Source organism: Haemorhous mexicanus, chromosome 33 (assembly GCF_027477595.1).
Source record: "Haemorhous mexicanus isolate bHaeMex1 chromosome 33, bHaeMex1.pri, whole genome shotgun sequence".
In the NCBI taxonomy this organism is placed as follows: Eukaryota; Metazoa; Chordata; class Aves; order Passeriformes; family Fringillidae; genus Haemorhous; species Haemorhous mexicanus.
This window is the reverse complement of record NC_082373.1, coordinates 1,560,255-1,585,741: the sequence shown is the minus strand read 5'-3', so window position 1 is coordinate 1,585,741 and position 25,487 is coordinate 1,560,255. Positions and strand designations below refer to the sequence as shown.

Below are 25,487 nucleotides of genomic sequence, written 5' to 3'. Positions count from 1 at the left end.
GAAATCCTCACCTGTACACTGAATAAAAATCTTTAAAATCAGAATAAAAATCTTTAAAATCAGAATAAAACCAGCAGGAATTCTCCTGAAATCCACACCTGTACACAGAATAAAAGCCCCAAACCCCAAATTTTGAATTTTTTGGCAGGAAACTGACAGAATTCAAGCCCTAACCCCCAATTAATTTTTTTATTTTGCTTTTTGAGGCACTCACAGACACTAAACCCCCCAAAAAACCTTCTCCAAATTCAGATTTCAGCCACAAAATCCCATTTTTCCCTCCCAGCATCACCCGAAAGTGACGAAATTCGAGCCCTAAACTCCAAAATTTTGAATTTTTTGGCAGAAAACTGACAGAATTCAAGCCCTAAACCCCAAATTAAATTTTTTTTTTTGGTTTTTTGATCACTCACAGCCACTAAACCCCCAAAAAAACCTTCTCCAAATTCAAATTTCAGCCACAAAATCCCATTTTTCCCTCCCAGCATCACCCAAAAGTGACGAAAATCAAGCCCTAAACCCCAAAATTTTGAATTTTTTGTCAGGAAATAGACAAAATTTGAGCCCTAAACCCCAAATTAAATTATTTTTTTCCTTTTGATCACTCACAGCCACTAAACCCCCCAAAAAACCTTCTCCAAATTCAAATTTCAGCCACAAAATCCAATTTTTTGCCAGGAAATGGACAAAATTCAAGCCCTAAACCCCAAAATTTGAATTTTTTGTCAGGAAAAGGACCAAATTCAAGCCCTAAGCCCCCCAGTAAATGACATTTTTGTGTTTTTGATCACTCACAGCCACTAAACCCCCAAAAAATCTACTCCAAATTCAGATTTCAGCCACAAAAATCCAATTTTTTCCCTCTCAGCATCACCCAAAAGTGATGAAATCTGAGAAATTAAATTTATTTTGTGTTTTGGAGCACTCACAGCCACTAAACCCCCCAAAAAACCTTCTCCAAATTCAAATTTCAACCACAAATTCAAATTTTTTACCAGGAAACGGACAAAATTCAAGCCCTAAACCCCAAAATTTTGAATTTTTTGGCAGGAAATGGACAAAATTCAAGCCCTAAATCTGAAATTAAATTATTTTTTTGTATTTTTGATCACTCACAGACACTAAACCTCCCCAAAAAACCTTCTCCAAATTCAAATTTTAACCACAAAATCCCATTTTTTCCTCCCAGCATCACCTAAAAATGATGAAATTCGAGCCCTAAACCCCAAAATTTTGAATTTTTTGTCAGAAAAAGGACCAAATTCAAGCCCTAAGCCCCCCAGTAAATGACATTTTTATTATTTGGATCACTCACAGCCACTAAACACCCAAAAAACCTTCTCCAAATTCAAATTTCAGCCACAAAATCCCATTTTTTGCCAGGAAACGGACAAAATTGAAGCCCTAACCCCCAATTAAATTTTTTTTTTTGGTTTTTTGATCACTCACAGCCACTAAACCCCCAAAAAACCTTCTCCAAATTCAGATTTCAGCCACAAAATCCCATTTTTCCCTCCCAGCATCACCCAAAAGTGACGAAATTCAAGCCCCAAACCCCAAATTTTGAATTTTTTGGCAGAAAACTGACAGAATTCAAGCCCTAAACCCCAAATTAAATTATTTTTTTGTGTTTTTGATCACTCTCAGCCACGAAACCCCCCAAAAAACCTTCTCCAAATTCAAATTTCAGCCACAAAATCCCATTTTTCCCTCCCAGCATCACCCAAAAGTGACGAAATTCGAGCCCTAAACCCCAAATTTTGAATTTTTTGGCAGGAAAAGGACAGAATTCAAGCCCTAAACCCCAAATTAAATTATTTTTTTGTATTTTTGATCACTCACAGCCACTAAACCCCCAAAAAATCTGCTAAAAATTCAAATTTCAGCCACAAAATCCAATTTTTCCCTCCCAGCATCACCCAAAAGTGACGAAATTCGAGCCCCAAACCCCAAAATTTTGAATTTTTTGTCAGGAAAAGGACCAAATTCAAGCCCTAACCCCCCCAATAAATGACATTTTTAGTATTTTGAGCACTCACAGCCTCTAAACCCCCAAAAAATCTGCTCCAAATTCAGATTTCAGCCACAAAATCCCATTTTTCCCTCCCAGCATCACCTAAAAATGATGAAATTCGAGCCCCAAACCCCAAATTTTGAATTTTTTGTCAGGAAACTGACAAAATTGAAACCCTAAACCCCAAATTAATTTTATTTCTGTGTTTTTGATCACTCACAGCCACTAAACCCCCCAAAAAACCTTCTCCAAATTCAAATTTCAGCCACAAAAATCAAATTTTTTGCCAGGAAATGGACAAAATTCAAGCCCTAAACCCCAAAATTTTGAATTTTTTGGCAGGAAAAGGACCAAATTCAAGCCCTAACCCCCCCAATAAATGACATTTTTTGTATTTTTGATCACTCACAGCCACTAAACCCCCAAAAAACCTTCTCCAAATTCAAATTTCAGCCACAAAATCCCATTTTTTCCTCCCAGCATCACCCCAAAGTGATGAAATCTGAGAAATTAAATTTATTTTGTGTTTTTGAGCACTCACAGCCACTAAACCCCCAAAAAACCTTCTCCAAATTCAAATTTCAACCACAAAATCCCATTTTTTCCTCCCAGCATCACCCGAAAGTGACGAAATTCGAGCCCTAAACCCCAAAATTTTGAATTTTTTGGCAGGAAACTGATACAATTGAAGCCCTAACCCCAAATTAAATTTTTTTTTTTTGCTTTTTGATCACTCACAGCCACTAAACCCCCAAAAAACCTTCTCCAAATTCAAATTTCAGCCACAAAATCCAATTTTTTGCCAGGAAACGGACAAAATTGAAGCCCTAACCCCCAATTAAATTTTTTTTTTGGTTTTTTGATCACTCACAGCCACTAAACCCCCAAAAAATCTGCTCCAAATTCAGATTTCAGCCACAAATTCCATTTTTCCCTCCCAGCATCACCCAAAAGTGACGAAATTCGATCCCCAAACCCCAAAATTTTGAATTTTTTGTCAGGAAACGGACAAAATTCAAGCCCTAAATCCGAAATTATTTTTTTGTATTTTTGATCACTCTCAGCCACTAAACCCCCCAAAAAACCTTCTCCAAATTCAAATTTCAGCCACAAAATCCCATTTTTTGCCAGGACATGGACAAAATTCGAGCCCCAAACCCCAAATTTTGAATTTTTTGGCAGGAAAAGGACAGAATTCAAGCCCTAAACCCCAAATTAAATTATTTTTTTGTATTTTTGATCACTCACAGCCACTAAACCCCCAAAAATCTGCTAAAAATTCAAATTTCAGCCACAAAAATCCAATTTTTCCCTCCCAGCATCACCCAAAAGTGACGAAATTCGAGCCCTAAACCCCAAAATTTTGAATTTTTTGTCAGGAAAAGGACCAAATTCAAGCCCCAACCCCCCCAATAAATGACATTTTTTGTATTTGGAGCACTCACCGCCAGGCACCAGTGCAGGCCCAGGTGGATGGGCACCAGCAGCAGGTCCACAGAGAAGATGTCCACGGCCTTGGTCCACCTGCGCACGGCCGGGTACCCCCCCGACCTCAGCTTGGTGAAGAAGAAGGTGTTGAAGGCGTGCAGGGCGGGCAGGGGCTGCTGCCTGCTCCTCTCCATCAGCAGGTTCATGTAGAAGTTGATGATCTGGGGAGAAAAAGGGAAAAAAGAGAAAATTTTGGAGGTTTAAAATGGATTTGGAGGGGTTTTGTTGGGATTTGAATGGTGGAAATGGGTGGGAAATGGGATTGATTTATTTATCTGCTCCCCTCCATCAGCAGGTTCATGTAGAAGTTGATGATCTGGGGAGAAAAAGGGAAAAAAAAGAAAATTTTTGAGGTTTAAAATGGATTTGGAGGGGTTTTGTTGGGATTTGAATGGGTGGGAATGGGTGGGAAATGGGTGGGAAATGGGATTTATTGTTTATCTGCTCCTCTCCATCAGCAGGTTCATGGAGAAGTTGATGATCTGGGGAGAAAAAGGGAAAAAAGAGAAAATTTTGGAGGTTTAAAATGGATTTGGAGGGGTTTTGTTGGGATTTGAATGGTGGAAACAGGTGGAAATGGGTGGGAAATGGGATTTTATTGATTATCTTCTCCTCTCCATCAGCAGGTTCATGTAGAAGTTGATGATCTGGGGAGAAAAAAAGGAAAATTTGGGGGTTTTTCAGGAGATTTGGAGGGGTTTTGTTGGGATTTGAATGGGTGGGAATGGGATTGATTTATTTATCTGCTGCTCTCCATCAGCAGGTTCATGGAGAAGTTGATGATCTGGGGAGAAAAAAGAAAATTTGGGGTTTTTAAGGAGATTTGGAGTGGTTTTGTTGGGATTTTATTGTTTATCTGCTGCTCTCCATCAGCAGGTTCATGGAGAAGTTGATGATCTGGGGAGAAAAAGGGAAAAAAGAGAAAATTTTGGAGGTTTAAAATGGATTTGGAGTGGTTTTGTTGGGATTTGAATGGCTGGGAATGGGTGGGAATGGGTGGAAATGGGATTTATTGTTTATCTGCTCCCCTCCATCAGCAGGTTCATGTAGAAGTTGATGATCTGGGGAGAAAAAAGAAAATTTGGGGGTTTTTCAGGAGATTTGGAGGGGTTTTGTTGGGATTTGAATGGGTGGGAATGGGTGGGAAATGGGACTGATTTATTTATCTGCTCCTCTCCATCAGCAGGTTCATGTAGGAGTTGATGATCTGGGAGAAAAAGGGAAAAAAGAGAAAATTTTGGAGGTTTAAAATGGATTTGGAGTGGATTTGTTGGGATTTGAATGGGTGGAAAATGGGATTGATTTATTTATCTGCCGCTCTCCATCAGCAGGTTCATGTAGGAATTGATGATCTGGGGAGAAAAAGGGAAAAAAAGAGAAAATTTGGAGGTTTAAAATGGATTTGGAGGGGTTTTGTTGGGATTTGAATGGGTGGGAATGGGTGGGAAATGGGATTTTATTGTTTATCTGCTCCCCTCCATCAGCAGGTTCATGTAGGAATTGATGATCTGGGGAGAAAAAAGAAAATTTGGGGGTTTTTAAGGAGATTTGGAGGGGTTTTGTTGGGATGTGAATGAGTGGGAATGGGATTTTGTTGTTTATCTGCTGCTCCTTGCTCCTCTATATCAGCAGGTTCATGGAGAAGTTGATGATCTGGGGAGAAAAAAGAAAATTTGGGGGTTTTTAAGGAGATTTGGAGGGGTTTTGTTGGGATTTGAATGGCTGGGAATGGGTGGAAATGGGATTGATTTATTTATCTGCTGTTCCTTGCTGCTCTCCATCAGCAGGTTCATGTAGAAGTTGATGATCTGGGGAGAAAAAGGGAAAAAAGGGAAAATTTGGGGGTTTTTCAGGAGATTTGGAGGGGTTTTGTTGGGATTTGAATGGGTGGGAAATGGGTGGGAAATGGGATTTATTGTCTATCTGCTGCTCTCCATCAGCAGGTTCATGTAGAAGTTGATGATCTGGGGAGAAAAAGGGAAAAAAAAGAAAATTTTTGAGGTTTAAAATGGATTTGGAGGGGTTTTGTTGGGATTTTATTGTTTATCTGCTCCTCTCCATCAGCAGGTTCATGTAGAAGTTGATGATCTGGGGAGAAAAAGGAAAATTTGGGGGTTTTTAAGGAGATTTGGAGGGGTTTTGTTGGGATTTGAATGGGTGGGAATGGGTGGGAAATGGGTGGGAAATGGGATTTATTGTTTATCTGCTGCTCTCCATCAGCAGGTTCATGAAGAAGTTGATGATCTGGGGAAAAAAAAGAGAAAAAAAGAGAAAATTTGGGGGTTTTTAAAGAGATTTGGAGTGGTTTTCTCATTTATCTGTTCCTCTCCATCAGCAGGTTCATGTAGAAGTTGATGATCTGGGGAGAAAAAGGAAAATTTGGGGGTTTTTAAGGAGATTTGGAGGGGTTTTGTTGGGATTTGAATGGCTGGGAATGGGTGGGAAATGGGTGGGAAATGGGATTTATTGTTTATCTGCTGCTCTCCATCAGCAGGTTCATGAAGAAGTTGATGATCTGGGGGAAAAAAAGAAAATTTGGGGATTTTAAGGAGATTTGGAGGGGTTTTGTTGGGATTTGGTTTATTTTTTATTTATTTATAATTATTTATTTGATTAGGATTTACTTGATTATTATATTTATTTATTATATCTTTATTCATTTATTTATTGGGAAACGGGTGAGAATGGGTGGAAAAAGGGGGAAAAAGGGGGAAAAGGGGAAATAGAAAGGGAAAAGGGGGGAAAAGGGGGAAAGGGGGGGGAAATGGGGGGGAAATGGGGGGGAAATGAGGGAAAAGGGGGGGGAAGGCAGGGGGGAAAGGGGGGAAAAGGGGAGAAGGGGGGGGAAATGGGGGGAAAAGAGGGGAGAAAAGGGGGGGGAAAGGGGGGGAAGGGGGGGAAATTGGGGGGAAAACAGGGGGAAAGATGGAAAAAGGGGGAAAAAAGGGTGGGAAATGGGAGAAAAATGGATGGAAAAGGGGGAAAAATGGGGGGGAAGGGGGGAAATGGGGGGAAAAGGGGGGAAGAGGAGGGGGAGAAGGAGAAAAGGGGGAAAAAGGGGGAAAAAAGGGGGAAAAAAGGGGGAAAAAAGGGGGAGAAAAGGGGGAGAAAAGGGAATAAAGGGGGAGAAAAGGGAAAAAAGGGGAGGAAAAGGGGGAAAATTGGGGTGAAAAGGGGGGGAAATGGGGGAAAAGGGGGAAAAGGGGGGGGAAAGGGAAAAAAGGGGGGAAAAGGGGGGAAAAAGGAGGGAAAAGGGGGGAAAAGGGGGGAAAAGGGGGAAAAAGCGGGGAGAAAAGGGGGGAAAAAGGGGGAAAAAAGGGGGGAAAAAGGGGGGAAAAAGGGAAAAAAAGGGGGGGAAATGGGGGGGAAGGGGGAAAAATTAGTGGAAAAGGGGGGAAAAGGGGAAAAAAAGTGGGAAAAAAGGGGGGAAAAAGGGAAAAAAGGGGGGGAAATGGGGAAAAGGGAGAGAAGAGGGGGGAAAAGGTGGAAAAAGGGGGGGGAAAAGGGTGGAAATGGGTGAGAAAAGGGGGGAAAAGGGGGAAAAAAGGGGGGAAAAGGGGGGGGAAAAGGGGGGGAAAAGGGGGGGAAAAGGGGGAAAAAGGGGAAAAAAGGGGGGAAAAGAGGGGAAAAGGGGGGGAAAAGGGGGGAAAAGGGGGGGAAAAGGGGGGGAAATGGGGGGGAAAAGGGGGGGAAAAGGGGGGGAAAGGGGGGAAAAGGAGGAAAAAAGGGGAAAAAGGGGGGGGAAATGGGGGAAAAGGGGGAGAAGAGGGGGGGAAAAGGGGGGAAAAGGGGGAAAAAGGGGGAGAAAAGGGAAAAAATGGGGGAAAAAAGGGGGGGGGAAAGGGGGGAAAAGGGGGGGAAAGGGGGGAAAGGGGGAGAAGAGGGGAAAAAGGGGGAAAAAGGGGAAAAAAGGGGAAAAAAGGGGAAAAAAGGGGGGAAAGGGGGGCAAAAAGGGGGGAAAGGGGGGAAAAGGGGGGAAAATGAGGAAAAAAGGGGAAAAAGGGGGGAGAAAAGGGGGAAAAAAAGGGGGAAAAGGGGGGAAAAGGGGGGAAAAGGAGGAAAAAGGGGGAGAAAAGGGGGAGAAAAAGGGGGAGAGAAGGGGGATAAAAGGGGAAAAAAGGAGAAAAGGGGATAAAAAGGGAAAAATGGGGGGGAAATGGGGGGGAAAAGGGGGGGAAGGGGGAAAAAAGTGGGAAAAAAGGGGGAAAAAAGGGAAAAAAAGGGGGGGAAATGGGGGAAAAGGGGGAGGAGGGAAAAGGGGGAAAAAGGGGGGGGAAATGGGGGAAAAGGGTGAGAAAAGGGGGGAAAAGGGGGGAAAAGGGGGGGAAAGGGGAAAAAAGGGGGGGAAATGGGGGAAAAGGGGGGGAAAAGGGGGAAAAGGGGGGGAAAAGGGGGAGAAAAGGGGGAAAAGGGGGAGAAAAGGGGGTTGTGGGGGTCCCACCTCGTCGTTGAGCCAGTTGAGGTTGTTGAGGGTCTGGATGTCCTTCCTGGTGATGGTCAGGCGGAAAGCCTCGCTCAGCACCTCGTCCTGGTTCCCGGCCCGGAACAGGCCCCGGATCTCCTTCTCCATCTCCTGGGGGAGGGAGCCTGCAGCTGAGCCTAACCCAGGCTGAGCCTAACCCAGGCTGAGCCTAACCCAGGCTGAGCCTAACCCAGACTGAGCCTAACCCAGGCTGAGCCTAACCCAGGATGAGCCTAAACCCCCAGGCTGAGCCTAAACCCCCAGGCTGAGCCTAACCCAGGCTGAGCCTAACCCAGACTGAACCTAACCCAGGCTGAGCCTAACCCAGGCTGAGCCTAACCCAGACTGAACCTAAACCCCAGGCTGAGCCTAAACCCCAGACTGAGCCTAAACCCCAGGCTGAGCCTAAACCCCCAGACTGATCCATCTCCTGGGGGAGGGAGCCTGCAGCTGAGCCTAACCCAGGCTGAGCCTAAACCCCAGGCTGAGCCTAAGGGCAGCTGGGACCCTGCTCAAACTGAGCCTAAACCCCAGACTGAGCCTAAACCCCAGACTGAGCCTAAACCCCAGGCTGAGCCTAAACCCCAGACTGAGCCTAAACCCCAGGCTGAGCCTAAACCCCCAGGCTGATCCATCTCCTGGGGGAGGGAGCCTGCAGCTGAGCCTAACCCAGGCTGAGCCTAAACCCCCAGACTGAGCCTAAACCCCCAGACTGAGCCTAAACCTCCAGGCTGAGCCTAAACCCCAGACTGAGCCTAAACCCCCAGACTGATCCATCTCCTGGGGGAGGGAGCCTGCAGCTGAGCCTAACCCAGGCTGAGCCTAACCCAGGCTGAGCCTAGCCCAGGCTGAGCCTAACCCAGGCTGAGCCTAGCCCAGGCTGAGCCTAACCCAGGCTGAGCCTAGCCCAGGCTGAGCCTAACCCAGACTGAACCTAACCCAGGCTGAGCCTAACCCAGGCTGAGCCTAACCCAGGCTGAGCCTAACCCAGGCTGAGCCTAAACCCCAGACTGAGCCTAGCCCAGGCTGAGCCTAACCCAGGCTGAGCCTAACCCAGGCTGAGCCTAACCCAGGCTGAGCCTAAACCCCCAGGCTGAGCCTAACCCAGGCTGAGCCTAACCCAGGCTGAGCCTAACCCAGGCTGAGCCTAAACCCCCAGGCTGAGCCTAACCCAGGCTGAGCCTAAAGCCCAGGCTGAGCCTAAAGCCCAGGCTGAGCCTAAACCCCAGGCTGAGCCTAAACCCCAGGCTGAGCCTAACCCAGGCTGAGCCTAACCCAGGCTGAGCCTAACCCAGGCTGAGCCTAACCCAGGCTGAGCCTAACCCAGGCTGAGCCTAACCCAGGCTGAGCCTAAACCCAGGCTGAGCCTAACCCAGGCTGAGCCTAAACCAGGCTGAGCCTAAACCCCCAGACTGAGCCTAACCCAGGCTGAGCCTAACCCAGGCTGAGCCTAAACCAGGCTGAGCCTAACCCAGGCTGAGCCTAAACCCCCAGGCTGAGCCTAAACCTCCAGGCTGAGCCTAAACCCCAGGCTGAGCCTAAACCCCCAGACTGATCCATCTCCTGGGGGAGGGAGCCTGCAGCTGAGCCTAACCCAGGCTGAGCCTAACCCAGGCTGAGCCTAACCCAGGCTGAGCCTAAACCCAGGCTGAGCCTAAACCCCAGGCTGAGCCTAAACCCCCAGACTGAGCCTAACCCAGGCTGAGCCTAAACCCAGGCTGAGCCTAAACCCCAGACTGAGCCTAAACCCCCAGACTGAGCCTAAACCAGGCTGAGCCTAACCCAGGCTGAGCCTAAACCTCCAGGCTGAGCCTAAACCCCCAGACTGAGCCTAAACCCCAGACTGAGCCTAACCCAGGCTGAGCCTAAACCTCCAGGCTGAGCCTAAACCCCCAGACTGAGCCTAAACCCCAGACTGAGCCTAAACCCCAGACTGAGCCTAACCCAGGCTGAGCCTAAACCTCCAGGCTGAGCCTAAACCCCCAGACTGAGCCTAAACCCCAGACTGAGCCTAACCCAGGCTGAGCCTAAACCTCCAGGCTGAGCCTAAACCCCCAGACTGAGCCTAAACCCCAGGCTGAGCCTAAACCAGGCTGAGCCTAAACCCCAGGCTGAGCCTAAACCCCAGGCTGATCCATCTCCTGGGGGAGGGCAGCTGGGACCCTGCTCAAACTGAGCCTAAACCCCAGAGTGAGCCCAAACCCCCAAGGTTTAACACCAAACTCATTCCTGACCCCAGGAGGACGGCACAGGGTCCAGCCCTGTCCCTGTCCCTGTGTCCCTGTCCCTGTGTCCCTGTCCCTGTGTCCCTGTCCCCATCCCACCTCGGTGATCTCAGGGAAGCTGTCCCTGTCCCTGTGTCCCTGTCCCTGTGCCCCTGTCCCTGTGTCCCTGTCCCTGTGTCCCTGTCCCTGTGTCCCTGTCCCTCTGTCCCTCTGTCCCTCTGTCCCTGTCCCACCTCGGTGATCTCGGGGAAGCTGTCCCTGTCCCTGTGCCCCTGTCCCTGTGCCCCTGTCCCTGTGTCCCTGTCCCTGTGCCCCTGTCCTTGTCCCTGTCCCTGTGTCCCTGTCCCTGTGCCCCTGTCCCTGTGTCCCTGTCCCTGTGTCCCTGTCCCCGTGTCCCTGTCCCCGTGCCCCTGTCCCTGTCCCTGTGTCCCTGTCCCTGTGTCCCTGTCCCTGTGTCCCTGTCCCTGTCCCTGTCCCTGTGTCCCTGTCCCTGTGCCCCTGTCCCTGTCCCTGTGTCCCTGTCCCTGTGTCCCTGTCCCTGTGTCCCTGTCCCCATCCCACCTCGGTGATCTCGGAGAAGCTGTCCCTGTGTCCCTGTCCCTGTCCCTGTGTCCCTGTCCCTGTCCCCGTCCCACCTCGGTGATCTCGGGGAAGCTGTCCCTGTGTCCCTGTCCCTGTGTCCCTGTCCCCGTCCCTGTGTCCCTGTCCCCGTCCCTGTGTCCCTGTCCCCGTCCCACCTCGGTGATCTCAGGGAAGTTGTCCCTGTCCCTGTGTCCCTGTCCCTGTGTCCCGGTCCCGGTGTCCCTGTCCCCGTCCCACCTCGGTGATTTCGGGGAAGCTGTCCCTGTCCCTGTGTCCCTGTCCCTGTGTCCCTGTGCCCCTGTCCCTGGTCCCTGTGTCCCTGTGTCCCTGTCCCCGTCCCACCTCGGTGATCTCGGGGAAGCTGTCCCTGTCCCTGTGTCCCTGTGTCCCTGTCCCACCTCAGTGATCTCGGGGAAGCTGTCCCTGTCCCTGTCCCTGTCCCTGTGTCCCTGTGTCCCTGTCCCACCTCAGTGATCTCGGGGAAGCTGTCCCTGTCCCTGTCCCTGTCCCTGTGTCCCTGTGTCCCTGTCCCTGTCCCACCTCGGTGATCTCGGGGAAGCTGTCCCTGTGCCCCTGTCCCTGTCCCTGTCCCTGGTCCCTGTGTCCCTGTCCCTGTCCCTGTGTCCCTGCCCCCGTCCCACCTCGGTGATCTCGGGGAAGCTGTCCCTGTTCCCTGTCCCTGTCCCTGTCCCTGTCCCTGTCCCCGTCCCACCTCGGTGATCTCAGGGAAGCTGTCTCTGTCCCTGTGTCCCTGTCCCTGTGCCCCTGTCCCTGTCCCTGTGTCCCTGTCCCTGTGTCCCTGTCCCTGTCCCTGTGTCCCTGTCCCTGTCTCCCTGTCCCTGTCCCTGTCCCTGTCCCTGTGTCCCTGTCCCTGTCCCACCTCGGTGATCTCGGGGAAGTCGTCGTCGGCGGGGCCGGGCCGGGCTCGCTCTGGCTCCGGGGCTCCCACGGCCACCGGGATCTCCTTCTCCAGGGGCACGCGCAGCTGCAGCTGCACCGGCTCCTGCAGCGCCTGCTCCTGCTCCTGCAGCCGCTGCGGGGACAGGGGGGTGGGATCAATAACAGTGGGATAAACCTCGGGGATCGTGGAGTTAAACCCTTCCAGGGACACCCAACCTTGTCCCACATCTGCATTTCTTCCTGCTCCTGCAGCCGCTGCGGGCACAGGGGGGTGGGATCAATAACAGTGGGATAAACCTCGGGGATCGTGGAATTGAACCCCTCCAGGGACACCCAACCTTGTCCCACATCTGCATTTCTTCCTGCTCCTGGAGGTGCTGGGGGGACAGGGGGGGGTGGGATCAATAAAATTGGGATAAACCTCTGGGATCGTGGAATTGAACCCCTCCAGGGACACCCAGACCTGTCCCCAAGTGCCACATCTGCATTTCTTCCTGCTCCTGGAGCCACTGGGGGGACAGGGGGGGTTGGGATCAATAAAATTGGGATAAACCTCGGGGATTGTGGAGTTAAACCCTTCCAGAGACACCCAGACCTGTCCCCAAGTGCCACATCTGCATTTTTCCCCCCATTTCTGGGATTTAGGATCAATAAAATTGGGATAAACCTCTGGGATCAAGGACTAAAACCCTTCCAGGGACACCCAGACCTGTCCCCAAGTGCCACATCTGCATTTCTTCCTGCTCCTGCAGCCGCTGCGGGGACAGGGAGGGGTTGGGATCAATAAAATTGGGATAAACCTCTGGAATTGTGGAGTTAAACCCTTCCAGGGACACCCAGGACTGTCCCCAAGTGCCACATCTGCATTTCTTCCTGCTCCTGCAGCCGCTGCGGGGACAGGGAGGGGTTGGGATCAATAAAATTGGGATAAACCTCTGGGATTGTGGAGTTAAACCCTTCCAGGGACACCCAGACCTGTCCCCAAGTGCCACATCTGCATTTCCTCCTGCTCCTGGAGGTGCTGCAGGATGGACAGATGGAGGATAAGGGACAAGGAGGGGTTGGCACCAGGAAAATTGGGATAAACCTCTGGGATCATGGAATAAAAACCTTCCAGGGACACCCAGGACTGTCCCCAAGTGCCACATCTGCATTTCTTCCTGCCCCTGGAGGTGCTGGGGGGACAGGGAGGGGTGGGCAGCAGGAAAAGTGGGATAAACCTCTGGGATCGTGGAGTTAAACCCTTCCAGGGACACCCAGGCCTGTTCCACATCTGCATTTCTTCCTGCTCCTGGAGGTGCTGGGGGGGACAGATTTGGGATCAGGGAAAAGGAGGGGTTGGGATCAATAAAAGTGGGATAAACCTCTGGGATCGTGGAGTTAAACCCTTCCAGGGACACCCAGACCTGTCCCCAAGTGCCACATCTGCATTTCTTCCTGCTCCTGGAGGTGCTGGGGGGGACAGGGAGGGGTGGGCAGCAGGAAAAGTGGGATAAACCTCTGGGATTGTGGACTAAAACCCTTCCAGGGACACCCAGACCTGTCCCCAAGTGCCACATCTGCATTTCTTGATGCCCCTGGAGGTGCTGGGGGGACAGGGAGGGGTGGGCAGCAGGAAAAGTGGGATAAACCTCGGGGATCGTGGAGTTAAACCCTTCCAGGGACACCCAGACCTGTCCCCAAGTGCCACATCTGCATTTCTTCCTGCTCCTGGAGGTGCTGGAGGAAGGACAGATGGAGGACAAGGGACAGGGAGGGGTTGGCACCAGGAAAATTGGAATAAACCTCTGGGATCGTGGAGTTAAACCCTTCCAGGGACACCCAGACCTGTCCCCAAGTGCCACATCTGCATTTTTCCCCTCATTTAGGATCAATAAAATTGGGATAAACCTCTGGGATGATGGAATTAAACCCTTCCAAGTGCCACATCTGCATTTTCCCCCATTTATGATCAAGAAAATTGGGATAAACCTCTGGGATGATGGAATTAATCCCTTCCAAGTGCCACATCTGCATTTTCCCCCCATTTCCAAGATTTAGGATCAATAAAATTGGGATAAAACCTCTGGGATGATGGAATTAAACCCTTCCAAGTGCCACATCTGCATTTTCCCCCTTTTCTGGGATTTAGGATCAGAAAATTGGGATAAACCTCTGGGATGATGGAATTAAACCCTTCCAAGTGCCACATCTGCATTTTCCCCCATTTCTGGGATTTAGGATCAAGAAAATTGGGATAAACCTCTGGGATGATGGGAATTCATCCCTTCCAAGTGCCACATCTGCATTTTCCCCCCTTTTCTGGGATTTAGGATCAATAAAATTGGGATAAACCTCTGGGATAATGGAATTCATCCCTTCCAAGTGCCACATCTGCATTTTCCCCCCATTTAGGATCAATAAAATTGGGGATAAACCTCTGGGATGATGGAATTCATCCCTTCCAAGTGCCCACATCTGCATTTTTCCCCCATTCCCACAGATCCTGACTCCTTTTCCAAGCCCTGAGCACCTTCCCAGTCTGGGACAACATTCCTTCTTTTCCTGGCTGTTTATCCCAAGGTTGGGAAGCACAAAGAGTTCAAAAAAGTTGATTTTTTTCCCCAGGTTTTTGACTTTTTCCCCCCATTTGTGGCAGCCCAGGGGGTTTTTCCACGTCTCACCTGGCTCTGGAGCTGCAGGGCCAGAGCTTTCTGCTCCTCTATTTGTCTCCACCTCTCTCTGGCTCGGGAATCGTAGACACTGGTCCTAAAAAAAAATCAAATTTGAATGGAAAAATTCATTTTAAAAGTCAGGATTTTGGGTTTTTAACCCCAAAAATGCCAGGAAAAGGCAGCAAGGGAATATGAACTCACAGCTCTTTGATCCACAGCTCGGCTTGGAAAAAGGGGAGGCTGCAAAAAAAGGAAAGGAGGTTTGGAAATGACCAAAAATCCCTGAATTTCCCCAGAATTCCCTCATTTCCCAAATTCTCACCCTGCTCCTCTCCATTGACACCTCCCTGTGGCCCTAAAAATCCCCCAAAATTCCCTCATTTCCCTCACCTTGGAGCTGGAGTCTTGGAATCCTTGACCTTGAGCAAAATGACGGAATCTGACCCTAAAAAGGGGAAAAAATTCCTGGATTTCTTTGATTCCCACCCCAAATCCTTCCCAATCCCAAATAAAAACCCCAAACTGGTCATTAAATTTAAATTTAAATCCTTTTCCCAAGGTTTGGGGTCATTTGGGATTGGGTTTTTTATTTTGTTTGGGATTTTTGGGGTTATTTTCTTTGGGATTTCTTTGGGTTTTTTTAAATTAATTAATTTCAGATTTTTTTGGGGGGGTTTATTTGAGGTTTTATTTATAATTTTGGTGTTTTTTGGGATGGTTTTCCTGGAATTCTCAGGAATTTTTACCTTCATTCTGTGCCTCAGCTCCCGGCTTCTCCTCCCTCTGCTGTGGGGCTGCAGAATTCCGGGGCTGGAACCCCCCAGGAAAGCCCAGGGAGGAGCCCAGGGGGGAATTTTGGGAATTCTGGGGCGGTTCTGGGGAACGTGGAACAGGAACGGGAATTTTGTGAATTTCCAGAGCCTCGGGATCATCCTTGGGAACCTCCTGGGACAGGGAGGGGCCGGAACGGGAACAGCGAGAGCTGCAAAAATACCAAAAAAAATTAAAAACCCAACCCAAAAACCCAAAAAGGGAAATTCCCGGGAGATTTGGGATTTGGGGAGAGCTTTGGGGATGTTTGGGGGGGGTAGGAGAGAGGTTTTGGAGAGGTTTGGGATGTGGGCAGGGATCTTTGGGATTTGGGATCTTTGGGATTTGGGATCTTTGGGATTTGGGATCTTTGGGATTTGGGCCCTTTGGGATTTGGGCCCTTTGGGATTTGGGATCTTTGGGATTTGGGATCTTTGGGATTTGGGCCCTTTGGGATTTGGGCAGGGATCTCTGGGATTTGGGATCTTTGGGATTTGGGCTCTTTGGGATTTGGGATCTTTGGGATTTGGGCAGGGATCTTTGGGATTTGGGCCCTTTGGGATTTGGGCCCTTTGGGATTTGGGCCCTTTGGGATTTGGGATCTTTGGGATTTGGGCTCTTTGGGATTTGGGATCTTTGGGATTTGGGATCTTTGGGATTTGGGCCCTTTGGGATTTGGGATCTCTGGGATTTGGGTCCTTTGGGATTTGGGATCTTTGGGATTTGGGCCCTTTGGGATTTGGGCCCTTTGGGATTTGGGCCCTTTGGGATTTGGGCTCTTTGGGATTTGGGCCCTTTGGGATTTGGGCAGGGATCTTTGGGATTTGGGCTCTTTGGGATTTGGGCCCTTTGGGATTTGGGATCTTTGGGATTTGGGATCTTTGGGATTTGGGCCCTTTGGGATTTGGGCTCTTTGGGAATTGGGCCCTTTGGGATTTGGGCCCTTTGGGATTTGGGCCCTTTGGGATTTGGGCTCTTTCGGATTTGGGCAGGGCCCTTTGGGATTTGGGCCCTTTGGGATTTGGGCTCTTTCAGATTTGGGATCTTTGGGATTTGGGCTCTTTGGGATTTGGGATCTTTGGGATTTGGGATCTTTGGGATTTGGGCCCTTTGGGATTTGGGCTCTTTGGGATTTGGGCTCTTTGGGAATTGGGCCCTTTGGGATTTGGGCCCTTTGGGATTTGGGCTCTTTGGGATTTGGGCAGGGTTTTTAGGGTGGTTCTCAGGGATTTGGAGAGGGATTTTTGGGATTCCAGGAGGGATGCTGAGGCTCTCTGGGGTCTGGGGCAGGTTGTTAGGGGTGTTTTGGGGCTCACAGGTGGAAGGGGAGCAGAGGGGAGGGTTTGCAGCTGGAGAATCTCTTGCCCGTCACCATCTGCAGCAGCTGCCGGTAAATCTCCCGCTCCTCTTCCCGCACGGTCTGAGCAGGGAAAAAATTCCTGTGAAAACCCTGGAATTCCCTCATCCTCAGGGATCCACCCCAATTCCCACAAAGGGGAACCCCACGGAGGCAATGGTGAGGAAAAAACCCCAAAAATTGGGATTGAAGGGCTGGAAAACCCCAGAGGTTTTGTGTTTAACCCCAGCTCTGCCTGGGCACCCCGATCCCACAAATCCCCTGGGATTCCCCGACCCCACAAATCCCTTGGGATTCCCCAACCCCACAAATCCCCTGGGATTCCACAACCCCACAAATCCCCTGGGATTCCCCAACCCCACAAATCCCCTGGGATTCCCCAACCCCACAAATCCCCTGGGATTCCCCAACCCCACAAATCCCTTGGGATTCCCCAACCCCACAAATCCCCTGGGATTCCCCGACCCCACAAATCCCTTGGGATTCCCCAACCACACAAATCCCCTGGGATTCCCCAACCCCACAAACCCCAGGGATTCCCCAACCCCACAAATCCCCTGGGATTCCCCAACCCCACAAATCCCCTGGGATTCCCCAACCCCACAAATCCCTTGGGATTCCCCGACCCCACAAACCCCCTGGGATTCCCCGACCCCACAAATCCCCTGGGATTCCCCGACCCCACAAATCCCCTGGGATTCCCCGACCCCACAAATCCCCTGGGATTCCCCGATCCCATAAATCCCCTGGGATTCCCCAACCCCACAAATCCCCTGGGATTCCCCAGCCCCACAAATCCCCTGGGATTCCCCAACCCCATAAATCCCCTGGGATTCCCCGACCCCACAAATCCCCTGGGATTCCCCAACCCCACAAATCCCCTGGGATTCCCCAACCCCACAAATCCCTGGGATTCCCCGACCCCACAAACCCCTGGGATTCCCCGACCCCACAAATCCCCTGGGATTCCCCGACCCCACAAATCCCTGGGATTCCCCAACCCCACAAATCCCTGGGATTCCCCGACCCCACAAATCCCCTGGGATTCCCCAATCCCACAAATCCCTGGGATTCCCCGACCCCACAAATCCCCTGGGATTCCCCAACCCCACAAATCCCCTGGGATTCCCCAACCCCACAAATCCCCTGGGATTCCCCAACCCCACAAACCCCTGGGATTCCCCGACCCCACAAATCCCCTGGGATTCCCCGACCCCACAAACCCCTGGGATTCCCCGACCCCACAAATCCCCTGGGATTCCCCGATCCCATAAATCCCCTGGGATTCCCCAACCCCACAAATCCCCTGGGATTCCCCAGCCCCACAAATCCCCTGGGATTCCCCAACCCCACAAACCCCCTGGGATTCCCCGACCCCACAAATCCCCTGGGATTCCCCAACCCCATAAATCCCCTGGGATTCCCCGACCCCACAAATCCCCTGGGATTCCCCGACCCCACAAATCCCCTGGGATTCCCCAGCCCCACAAATCCCCTGGGATTCCCCAACCCCACAAATCCCTTGGGATTCCCCAACCCCACAAATCCCTTGGGATTCCCCGACCCCACAAATCCCTTGGGATTCCCCGACCCCACAAATCCCCTGGGATTCCCCAACCCCACAAATCCCCTGGGATTCCACAACCCCACAAATCCCCTGGGATTCCACAACCCCACAAATCCCCTGGGATTCCTTGACCCCACAAATCCCCTGGGATTCCACAACCCCACAAATCCCCTGGGATTCCCCGACCCCACAAATCCCCTGGGATTCCCTGACCCCACAAACCCCTGGGATTCCCCGACCCCACAAATCCCCTGGGATTCCCCAACCCCACAAATCCCCTGGGATTCCCCAACCCCACAAATCCCCTGGGATTCCCCAACCCCACAAATCCCCTGGGATTCCCCAACCCCACAAATCCCCTGGGATTCCCCGACTCCACAAACCCCCTGGAACACCCCAGGACCCCCTGTGACCCCCCCAGAACACCCCAGGACCCCCTGGAACCCCCGAGGAACACCCCAGGATCCCCTGGAACACCCCAGGATCCCCCAGGATCCCCTGTGACCCCCCAGGAACCCCCCCCGGAATCCCCTGGGACCCCCCAGAACCCTCCAGGCCCCCCCCCCCCGTGATCTCCCAGGACCCCCTGAAACCCCCCAGGACTCCCTGTGATCCCCCAGGACCCTCCAGGATCCCTCAGGACCCCCTGGAACTCACCAGGACCCCCCAGAACACCTCTGAAACCCCCCAGGACCCCCTGTGACCCCCCTGGAACACCCCAGGACTGCCTGGAACCCCCCAGGAGCCCCTGTGACCCCCCCAGGACCCCCCAAGAACCCCTGTGACCCCCCCTGGAACACCCCAGGACCACCTGGAACACCCCAGGACCCCCTGTGACCCCCCCAGGCCCCCCAAGAACCCCTGTGACCCCCCAGGACCTCCCGTGATCCCCCAGGAACCCCCTAGGACACCTCTAAAACCCCCCAGGACCCCCTGTGACCCCCCCAGAACCCCCTGTGACCCCCCAGAACGCCCCAGGACCCCCCATGACACATCTGAAACCGCCCAGGACCCCCTGTGACCCTCCAGCACCCCCCAGGATTCCCCAGGACCCCCCTGTGACCCCCTGTGACCCCCCTGGAACCTCAGTGACCCCCCAGAACCCACCAGAACCCCCTGTGACCCCCCTAGGACCCCCCCAAAACCCCCAGTGATCCCCCAGGACCCCCCAGGATCTCCTGAAACCCACCAGGACCCCCAGTGACCCCCCAGTGACCCCCCAGGACCCCCTGTGACCCCCCCGGAACACCCCAGGACCCCCTGTGACCCCAGTGACCCCCCAGAACCCCCCAGGACCCCCTGTGATCCCCCAGGACCCCCTGTGACCCCCCCCGTGACCCCCCCAGGACTCCCCAAAACCCCCAGTGATCCCCCGGGACCCCCTGTGATCCCCTAGGACCTCCTGGAACCCCCCAGGAGCCCCCAGCACCCCTCTGGAACACCCCAGGACCCCCTGGAACACCCCAGGAGCCCCCTGTGATGCCCCAGGATCTCCTGGAACCCCCCAGGAGCCCCTGTGACCCCCCAGACCTCCCCTGGAACACCCCAGGACCCCCTGTGACCCCCTCAGGACCCCCCAAAACCCCCAGTGATTCCCCAGGACCCCCCCAGGACCCCCTGTGATCCCCTAGGACCCCCTGTGATCCCCCAGGATCTCCTGGAACCCCCCAGGACCCCCCTGTGATCCCCCAGCACCCCTCTGGAACACCCCAGAACCCCCTGTGACCCCCCCAGGACCCCCCCAGGACCCCTCTGGAACACCCCAGGACCCCCTGTGATCCCCTAGGACCTCCTGGAACCCCCCAGCACCCCTCTGGAACACCCCAGGACCCCCTGTGACCCCCCGTGACCCCCTAAGACCCCCCTGTGACTCCCCAGGACCCCCTGTGACTCCCCAGGACCCCCTGTGATCCCCTGTGATCCCCCAGAACCCCCCTGTGACCCCCTGTGATCCCCTAGGACCCCCCCAGGACCCCCTGTGATCCCCTAGGACCCCCCTGTGACTCCCCAGGACCCCCTGTGACCCCCCCAAAACCCCCCAGGACCCCCTGTGACCCCCCAGCACCCCTCTGGAACACCCCAGGACCCCCTGTGACCCCCCAGGCCCCCCCAGGCCCCCCCAACCTCCTCGGCCGTGCTGAGGAAGCGCCTCGGGGCCTTCTTGGGGCTGCGGCGGCTCCAGGAGGGGCTGGGGGCCGGCTTGAGGGGGAAGGAGCCCCCCAGCAGGGAGGGCTTCCCCCCAAAAGGGCCGGGGGTCCCGCTGCAGGGGGGCACAGACAGCCAGGGCTGGGGGGAGCCCTGGGGACCCCGGGAAAAGACCCGGGGAAACACCACAGGGGAAAGGAAACGGCCCCAAATTGTAAATAAAACAGCCCCAAAAAATAAAAACAAACATCAGACCCTCCCCAGTTCCATTCTCAAATAAATCCCTCAAATAAAAACATAAAACTGCAAAACCACCCCAAAATCCCCAAATCAAAACATAAAACTGCAAAACCACCCCAAAATCCCCAAATGAATTCCCTAAATCAAAACATAAAACTGCAAAACCACCCCAAAATCCCCAAATCAAAACATAAAACTGCAAAACCACCCCAAAATCCCCAAATGAATTCCCTAAATCAAAACATAAAACTGCAAAACCACCCCAAAATCCCCAAATCAAAACATAAAACTGCAAAACCACCCCAAAATCCCCAAATGAATTCCCTAAATCAAAACATAAAACTGCAAAACCACCCCAAAATCCCCAAATCAAAACATAAAACTGCAAAACCACCCCAAAATCCCCAAATAAATCCCCAAATCAAGAAATAAAAACAGCAAAGCCACCCCAAAATCCCCAAATAAATCCCCAAATCAAAACATAAAAGTGCAAAGCCACCCCAAAATCCCCAAATAAATCCCCCAAATCAAGAAATAAAAACAGCAAAACCACCCCAAAATCCCCAAATCAAAACATAAAACAGCAAAGCCACCCCAAAATCCCCAAATAAATCCCCCAAATCAAAACATAAAAGTGCAAAACCACCCCAAATAAATCCCCAAATAAATCCCCAAATCAAAACATAAAACTGCAAAACCACCCCAAAATCCCCAAATCAAAACATAAAAGTGCAAAACCACCATAAAATCCCCAAATAAATCCCCCAAATCAAAACATAAAACAGCAAAACCACCCCAAAATCCCCAAATAAATCCCCCAAATCAAAACATAAAAGTGCAAAACCACCCCAAAATCCCCCAATAAATGCCCCAAATCAAGAAATAAAAACAGCAAAACCACCCCAAAATCCCCAAATAAATTCCCCAAATTAATCCTAAATTAAAGCCCCTGAGATTAATCCTCCAAATTAAAGCCCCCCAAATAAATCCCAAATTAAACCCCCCAAATTAAACCCCCCCAAATTAAATCCCCCAAATAAATCCCTAATTAAATCCTCCAAATAAATCCCAAATTAAACCCCCCAAATTAAATCTCCCCAAATAAATCCCCCCAAATTAAATCCCCCAAATAAATCCCTAATTAAATCCCCCAAATTAAATCCCCCAAATAAATCCCCCCAAATTAAAGCCCCCCCAAATAAATCCCCAAAATGAAACCCCCCAAATTAAAATCCCCCAAATTCAACCCTCCCAAATAAATTCCCAAATTAAATCCCCCAAATTAAATCCCAAATTAAACCTCCCCCAAAAAAATCCCCCAAATTAAATCTCGAATTAAATCCCCTAAATTAAATCCCCCAAATGAAATCCCCCCAAATTAAACCCCCAAAATCCCAAATCAAATAAGAAAGCACCAAGAATCCCAACCAAAACCCCAAATGAAACCCCCCAAAAAAAGGAAATTAAAACCCCTAAAAAAACCCCAAGACTCTCCAGAAAACAAAAACCAAAAAATGGTCAAAATCCTGAATAAAACCCCCCAAAAAATCAAATAAAAATCAAATAAAAATCAATTAAAAGTGGAAATTTGGGACCCACCTGGGAGTTTTGCGGCTGCCCCGGGGTTTGGAGCTCCTCCACTGCCCGTTGGCTCCCGGGAACCTCTCAGGGATTTCTGAGGGGAAAAAACCCCCAAAATTCCCTAAAAACCCAAATTTCCCCTTCTGCAGGGGTTGTTTTGGGGGAAAACACCAAAAATTCACAGAAAAACCCAAATTTCCCCTTCTGCAGGGGCTGTTTTGGGGGGAAAACACCAAAAATTCCCAGAAAAACCAAAATTTCCCCTTCTGCAGGGGCTGTTTTGGGGCAAAACACCAAAAATTCCCAGAAAAACCCAAATTTCCCCTTCTGCAGGGGCTGTTTTGGGGGAAAATACCAAAAATTCACAGAAAAACCCAAATTTCCCCTTCTGCAAGGGCTGTTTTGGTGGAAAACACAAAAAATTCCCTAAAAAAACCCAAATTTCCCCTTCTGCAGGGGCTGTTTTGGGGCAAAACACCAAAAATTCCCAGAAAAACCCAAATTTCCCCTTCTGCAGGGGCTGGTTTGGGGGAAAACACCAAAAATTCCCAGAAAAACCCAAATTTCCTCCTTTGTAGGGGCTGTTTTTGGGGAAAATACCAAAAATTCACAGAAAAACCCAAATTTCCCCTTCTGCAGGGGCTGTTTTGGGGGGAGAACACCAAAAATTCCCAGAAAAACCCAAATTTCCCCTTCTGCAGGGGCTGTTTTGGGGGGAAAACACCAAAAATTCCCAGAAAAACCCAAATTTCCCCTTCTCCAGGGGCTGTTTTGAGGGAAAACACCAAAAATTCCCTAAAAACCCAAATTTCCCCTTCTGCAGGGGCTGTTTTGGGGGAAAACACCAAAAATTCACAGAAAAAACCCAAATTTCCCCTTCTGCAGGGGCTGGTTTGGGGGAAAACACCAAAAATTCCCAGAAAAACCCAAATTTCCCCTTCTGCAGGGGCTGGTTTGGGGGAAAACACCAAAAATTCCCTAAAAAACCCAAATTTCCCCTTCTGCAGGGGCTGTTTGTAGGGAAAACCCCAAAAATTCCAGAGGAAAACCCAAATTTCCCCTTCTGCAGGGGCTGGTTTGGGGGAAAACACCAAAAATTCCCAGAAAAACCCAAATTTCCCCTTCTGCAGGGGCTGGTTTGGGGCAAAACACCAAAAATTCCCAGAAAAACCCAAATTTCCCCTTCTGCAGGGGCTGTTTTGGGGCAAAACACCAAAAATTCCCTAAAAAGCCAAATTTCCCCTTCTGCAGGGGCTGTTTTGAGGGAAAACACCAAAAATTCCCAGAAAAACCCAAATTTCCCCTTCTGCAGGGGCTGTTTTGGGGGGAAAACACCAAAAATTCCTGAGGAAAACTCACCTGGGGTGTAGCTGAGGGAGCAGGAGGAGTTCCCAGCACGACAGGAGAAGCTGCTGAGTTTGGGGAGGAAAAACTGAGAAGAAAAAAGAAAAAAAAAAAGGTAAAAATTCCAATATTTTGCTTAAAAGTGGGAAAATATCAGGGAAGAATTCCAGGGAAAAAGGGAAGGGTTGGATGGGAGTGGTGGAAGGAGTTCACAATTCCTAAAATGAATCATTCCCCCAAATTCACCATCCCTAAAATTAATAATTCCCCCAAATTCACCATCCCTAAAATTAATAATTCCCCAAATTCACCATCCCTAAAATTAATAATTCCCCCAAATTCACCATCCCTAAAATTAATAATTCCCCCAAATTCACCATCCCTAAAATTAATAATTCCCCCAAATTCACCATCCCTAAAATTAATAATTCCCCCAAATTCACCATTTTCAAAGTTTGCCACAGCTCCCAAAATTCCCAACTTTTAAAGGTCACAACTCCCAGATTTTAGAGAATTTACGGAGCAGAAAAGCCCAAAAACCTCCGGGAAATTCCGAATTTTGCAGCTCCGGAGCCCGGGTTGGGTCCCGCATTGGGCTCCTCAATCCCGGCGGAATTCCAGGCGGAATTCCCACACCGGGAACTCCCAAAAACCGGGACCGGGGTTGGATTTCTGCCCTTTCCGAGCTGAGGAACCGGGGCTGGGATGGGGGAATGGTCCCAGATATTCCCAGATATTCCCAGAGCTGCTTCCCGCCCGAATCCCGCCGCGGTTCCGTGAGGGAAGGAACCGAACCGGGCCCGGTCCCAGATATTCCCAGAGAGGCTTCCCGCCCGAATCCCGCCGCGGCTCCGTGAGGGAAGGAACCGAACCGGGCCCGGTCCCAGATATTCCCAGAGCCGCTTCCCGCTCAAACCCCGCCGCGGTTCCGTGAGGGAAGGAACCGAACCGGTCCCAGATATTCCCAGAGCTGCTTCCCGCCCGAATCCCGCCGCGGCTCCGTGAGGGAAGGAGCCGGACCGGGCCCGGTCCCAGATATTCCCAGAGCTGCTTCCCGCCCGAATCCCGCCGCGGTTCCGTGAGGGAAGGAACCGGGCCGGTCCCAGATATTCCCAGAGAGGCTTCCCGCCCGAATCCCGCCGCGGTTCCGTGAGGGAAGGAACCGGACCAGGCTCCGCACCTTGCTCTCGCCGCCGAAACCCTTCAAGGCCGGGCCGGGCCGGGCCCGCGCCGCCTCCCGGGCCTCCATCCTCATGGGGGGCAGCGCCGCCGCCTCGGCCCCGGCACCGGGCCGGGGAAAGGCCCGGAGTGCGGTGTGAGGGCAGAGGGAGAGGAGCGCGGTCCGGGAACGGAGTAGGGTCAGGAGCCGCCGCCGCCGCTTCGCCCCCCCTCAGCCGGCCCGGCCGCCGCACCGGAAGCGGAAATAGAACCGGAAGCGTCCCGAGCGCGCGCGGCTCTCCCGGGCTCCGCGGCGGCAGCCAGGAGGAGGCGGCGGAAGCGGAAGCGAGCGGCGGCAGCGAGCGCCGCCGGAAGTGGAGCGAGAGCCGGGGAGCGGAGAGCGCCCCCTGGCGGCGGGGAGGTCCAAGGAGCAGCCAGAGAGGCGGGGCCAACTGGACGGGGAGGGGTGACCCTATAGGGGTGACACAGTGGGGGCTGTGACCCTCTAGGGGTGACACAGTGGGGACTGTGACCCTATAGGGGTGACACAGTGGGCACTGTGACCCTATAGGGGTGACACAGGGGGGGCTGTGACCCTATAGGGGTGACACAGTGGGCACTGTGACCCTATAGGGGTGACACAGTGGGGGCTGTGACCCTATAGGGGGTCACTCTGTGTGCGAGTCCCCACCGCCGGTCCCAGCACAGTCAATCCCATTAGAACCCATCCCATCACAGCCAATCCCATCACAGCCGATCCCATCACAGCCAATCCCTGCAGCCGGTCCCATCAGAGCCGATTCCATCACAGCTGATCCCATCACCCTGATCCTGTTACAGCCGATCCCATCACAGCCAATCCCTGCAGCCGATTCCATCACAGCCGATCCCATCACAGCTGATCCCATAACAGGTGATCGCATTACCCCGATCCCATCACCCCGATCCTATTACACCGAT

The 25,487-nt window shown here is 51.6% G+C and overlaps 1 protein-coding gene across 3 annotated transcripts in view; it reads right to left on the bottom strand.

Annotated features, from left to right (window-relative positions):
- Nucleotides 1-24,843, bottom strand: part of SENP1 (SUMO specific peptidase 1) — a 37,018-nt gene extending 12,175 nt beyond the window's left edge. The window contains exons 1-12 of one of the 3 annotated variants that reach the window (XM_059871861.1): nucleotides 24,550-24,843; nucleotides 23,385-23,457; nucleotides 22,044-22,146; nucleotides 20,184-20,319; nucleotides 16,452-16,555; nucleotides 15,072-15,307; nucleotides 14,716-14,770; nucleotides 14,527-14,565; nucleotides 14,335-14,419; nucleotides 11,652-11,804; nucleotides 7,944-8,075; nucleotides 3,460-3,663 (exon numbers count right to left, since the gene is read on the bottom strand). In XM_059871861.1, coding sequence (XP_059727844.1) covers nucleotides 3,460-3,663; nucleotides 7,944-8,075; nucleotides 11,652-11,804; nucleotides 14,335-14,419; nucleotides 14,527-14,565; nucleotides 14,716-14,770; nucleotides 15,072-15,307; nucleotides 16,452-16,555; nucleotides 20,184-20,319; nucleotides 22,044-22,146; nucleotides 23,385-23,457; nucleotides 24,550-24,624 — 1,395 coding nt within the window. In that variant the 5' untranslated portion in view covers nucleotides 24,625-24,843. The remainder of the gene's footprint in view (nucleotides 1-3,459; nucleotides 3,664-7,943; nucleotides 8,076-11,651; nucleotides 11,805-14,334; nucleotides 14,420-14,526; nucleotides 14,566-14,715; nucleotides 14,771-15,071; nucleotides 15,308-16,451; nucleotides 16,556-20,183; nucleotides 20,320-22,043; nucleotides 22,147-23,384; nucleotides 23,458-24,549) is intronic. The other 2 variants (XM_059871860.1, XM_059871862.1) reach the window with 2 other exon arrangements.
- Nucleotides 24,844-25,487: the final 644 nt, after the last annotated feature.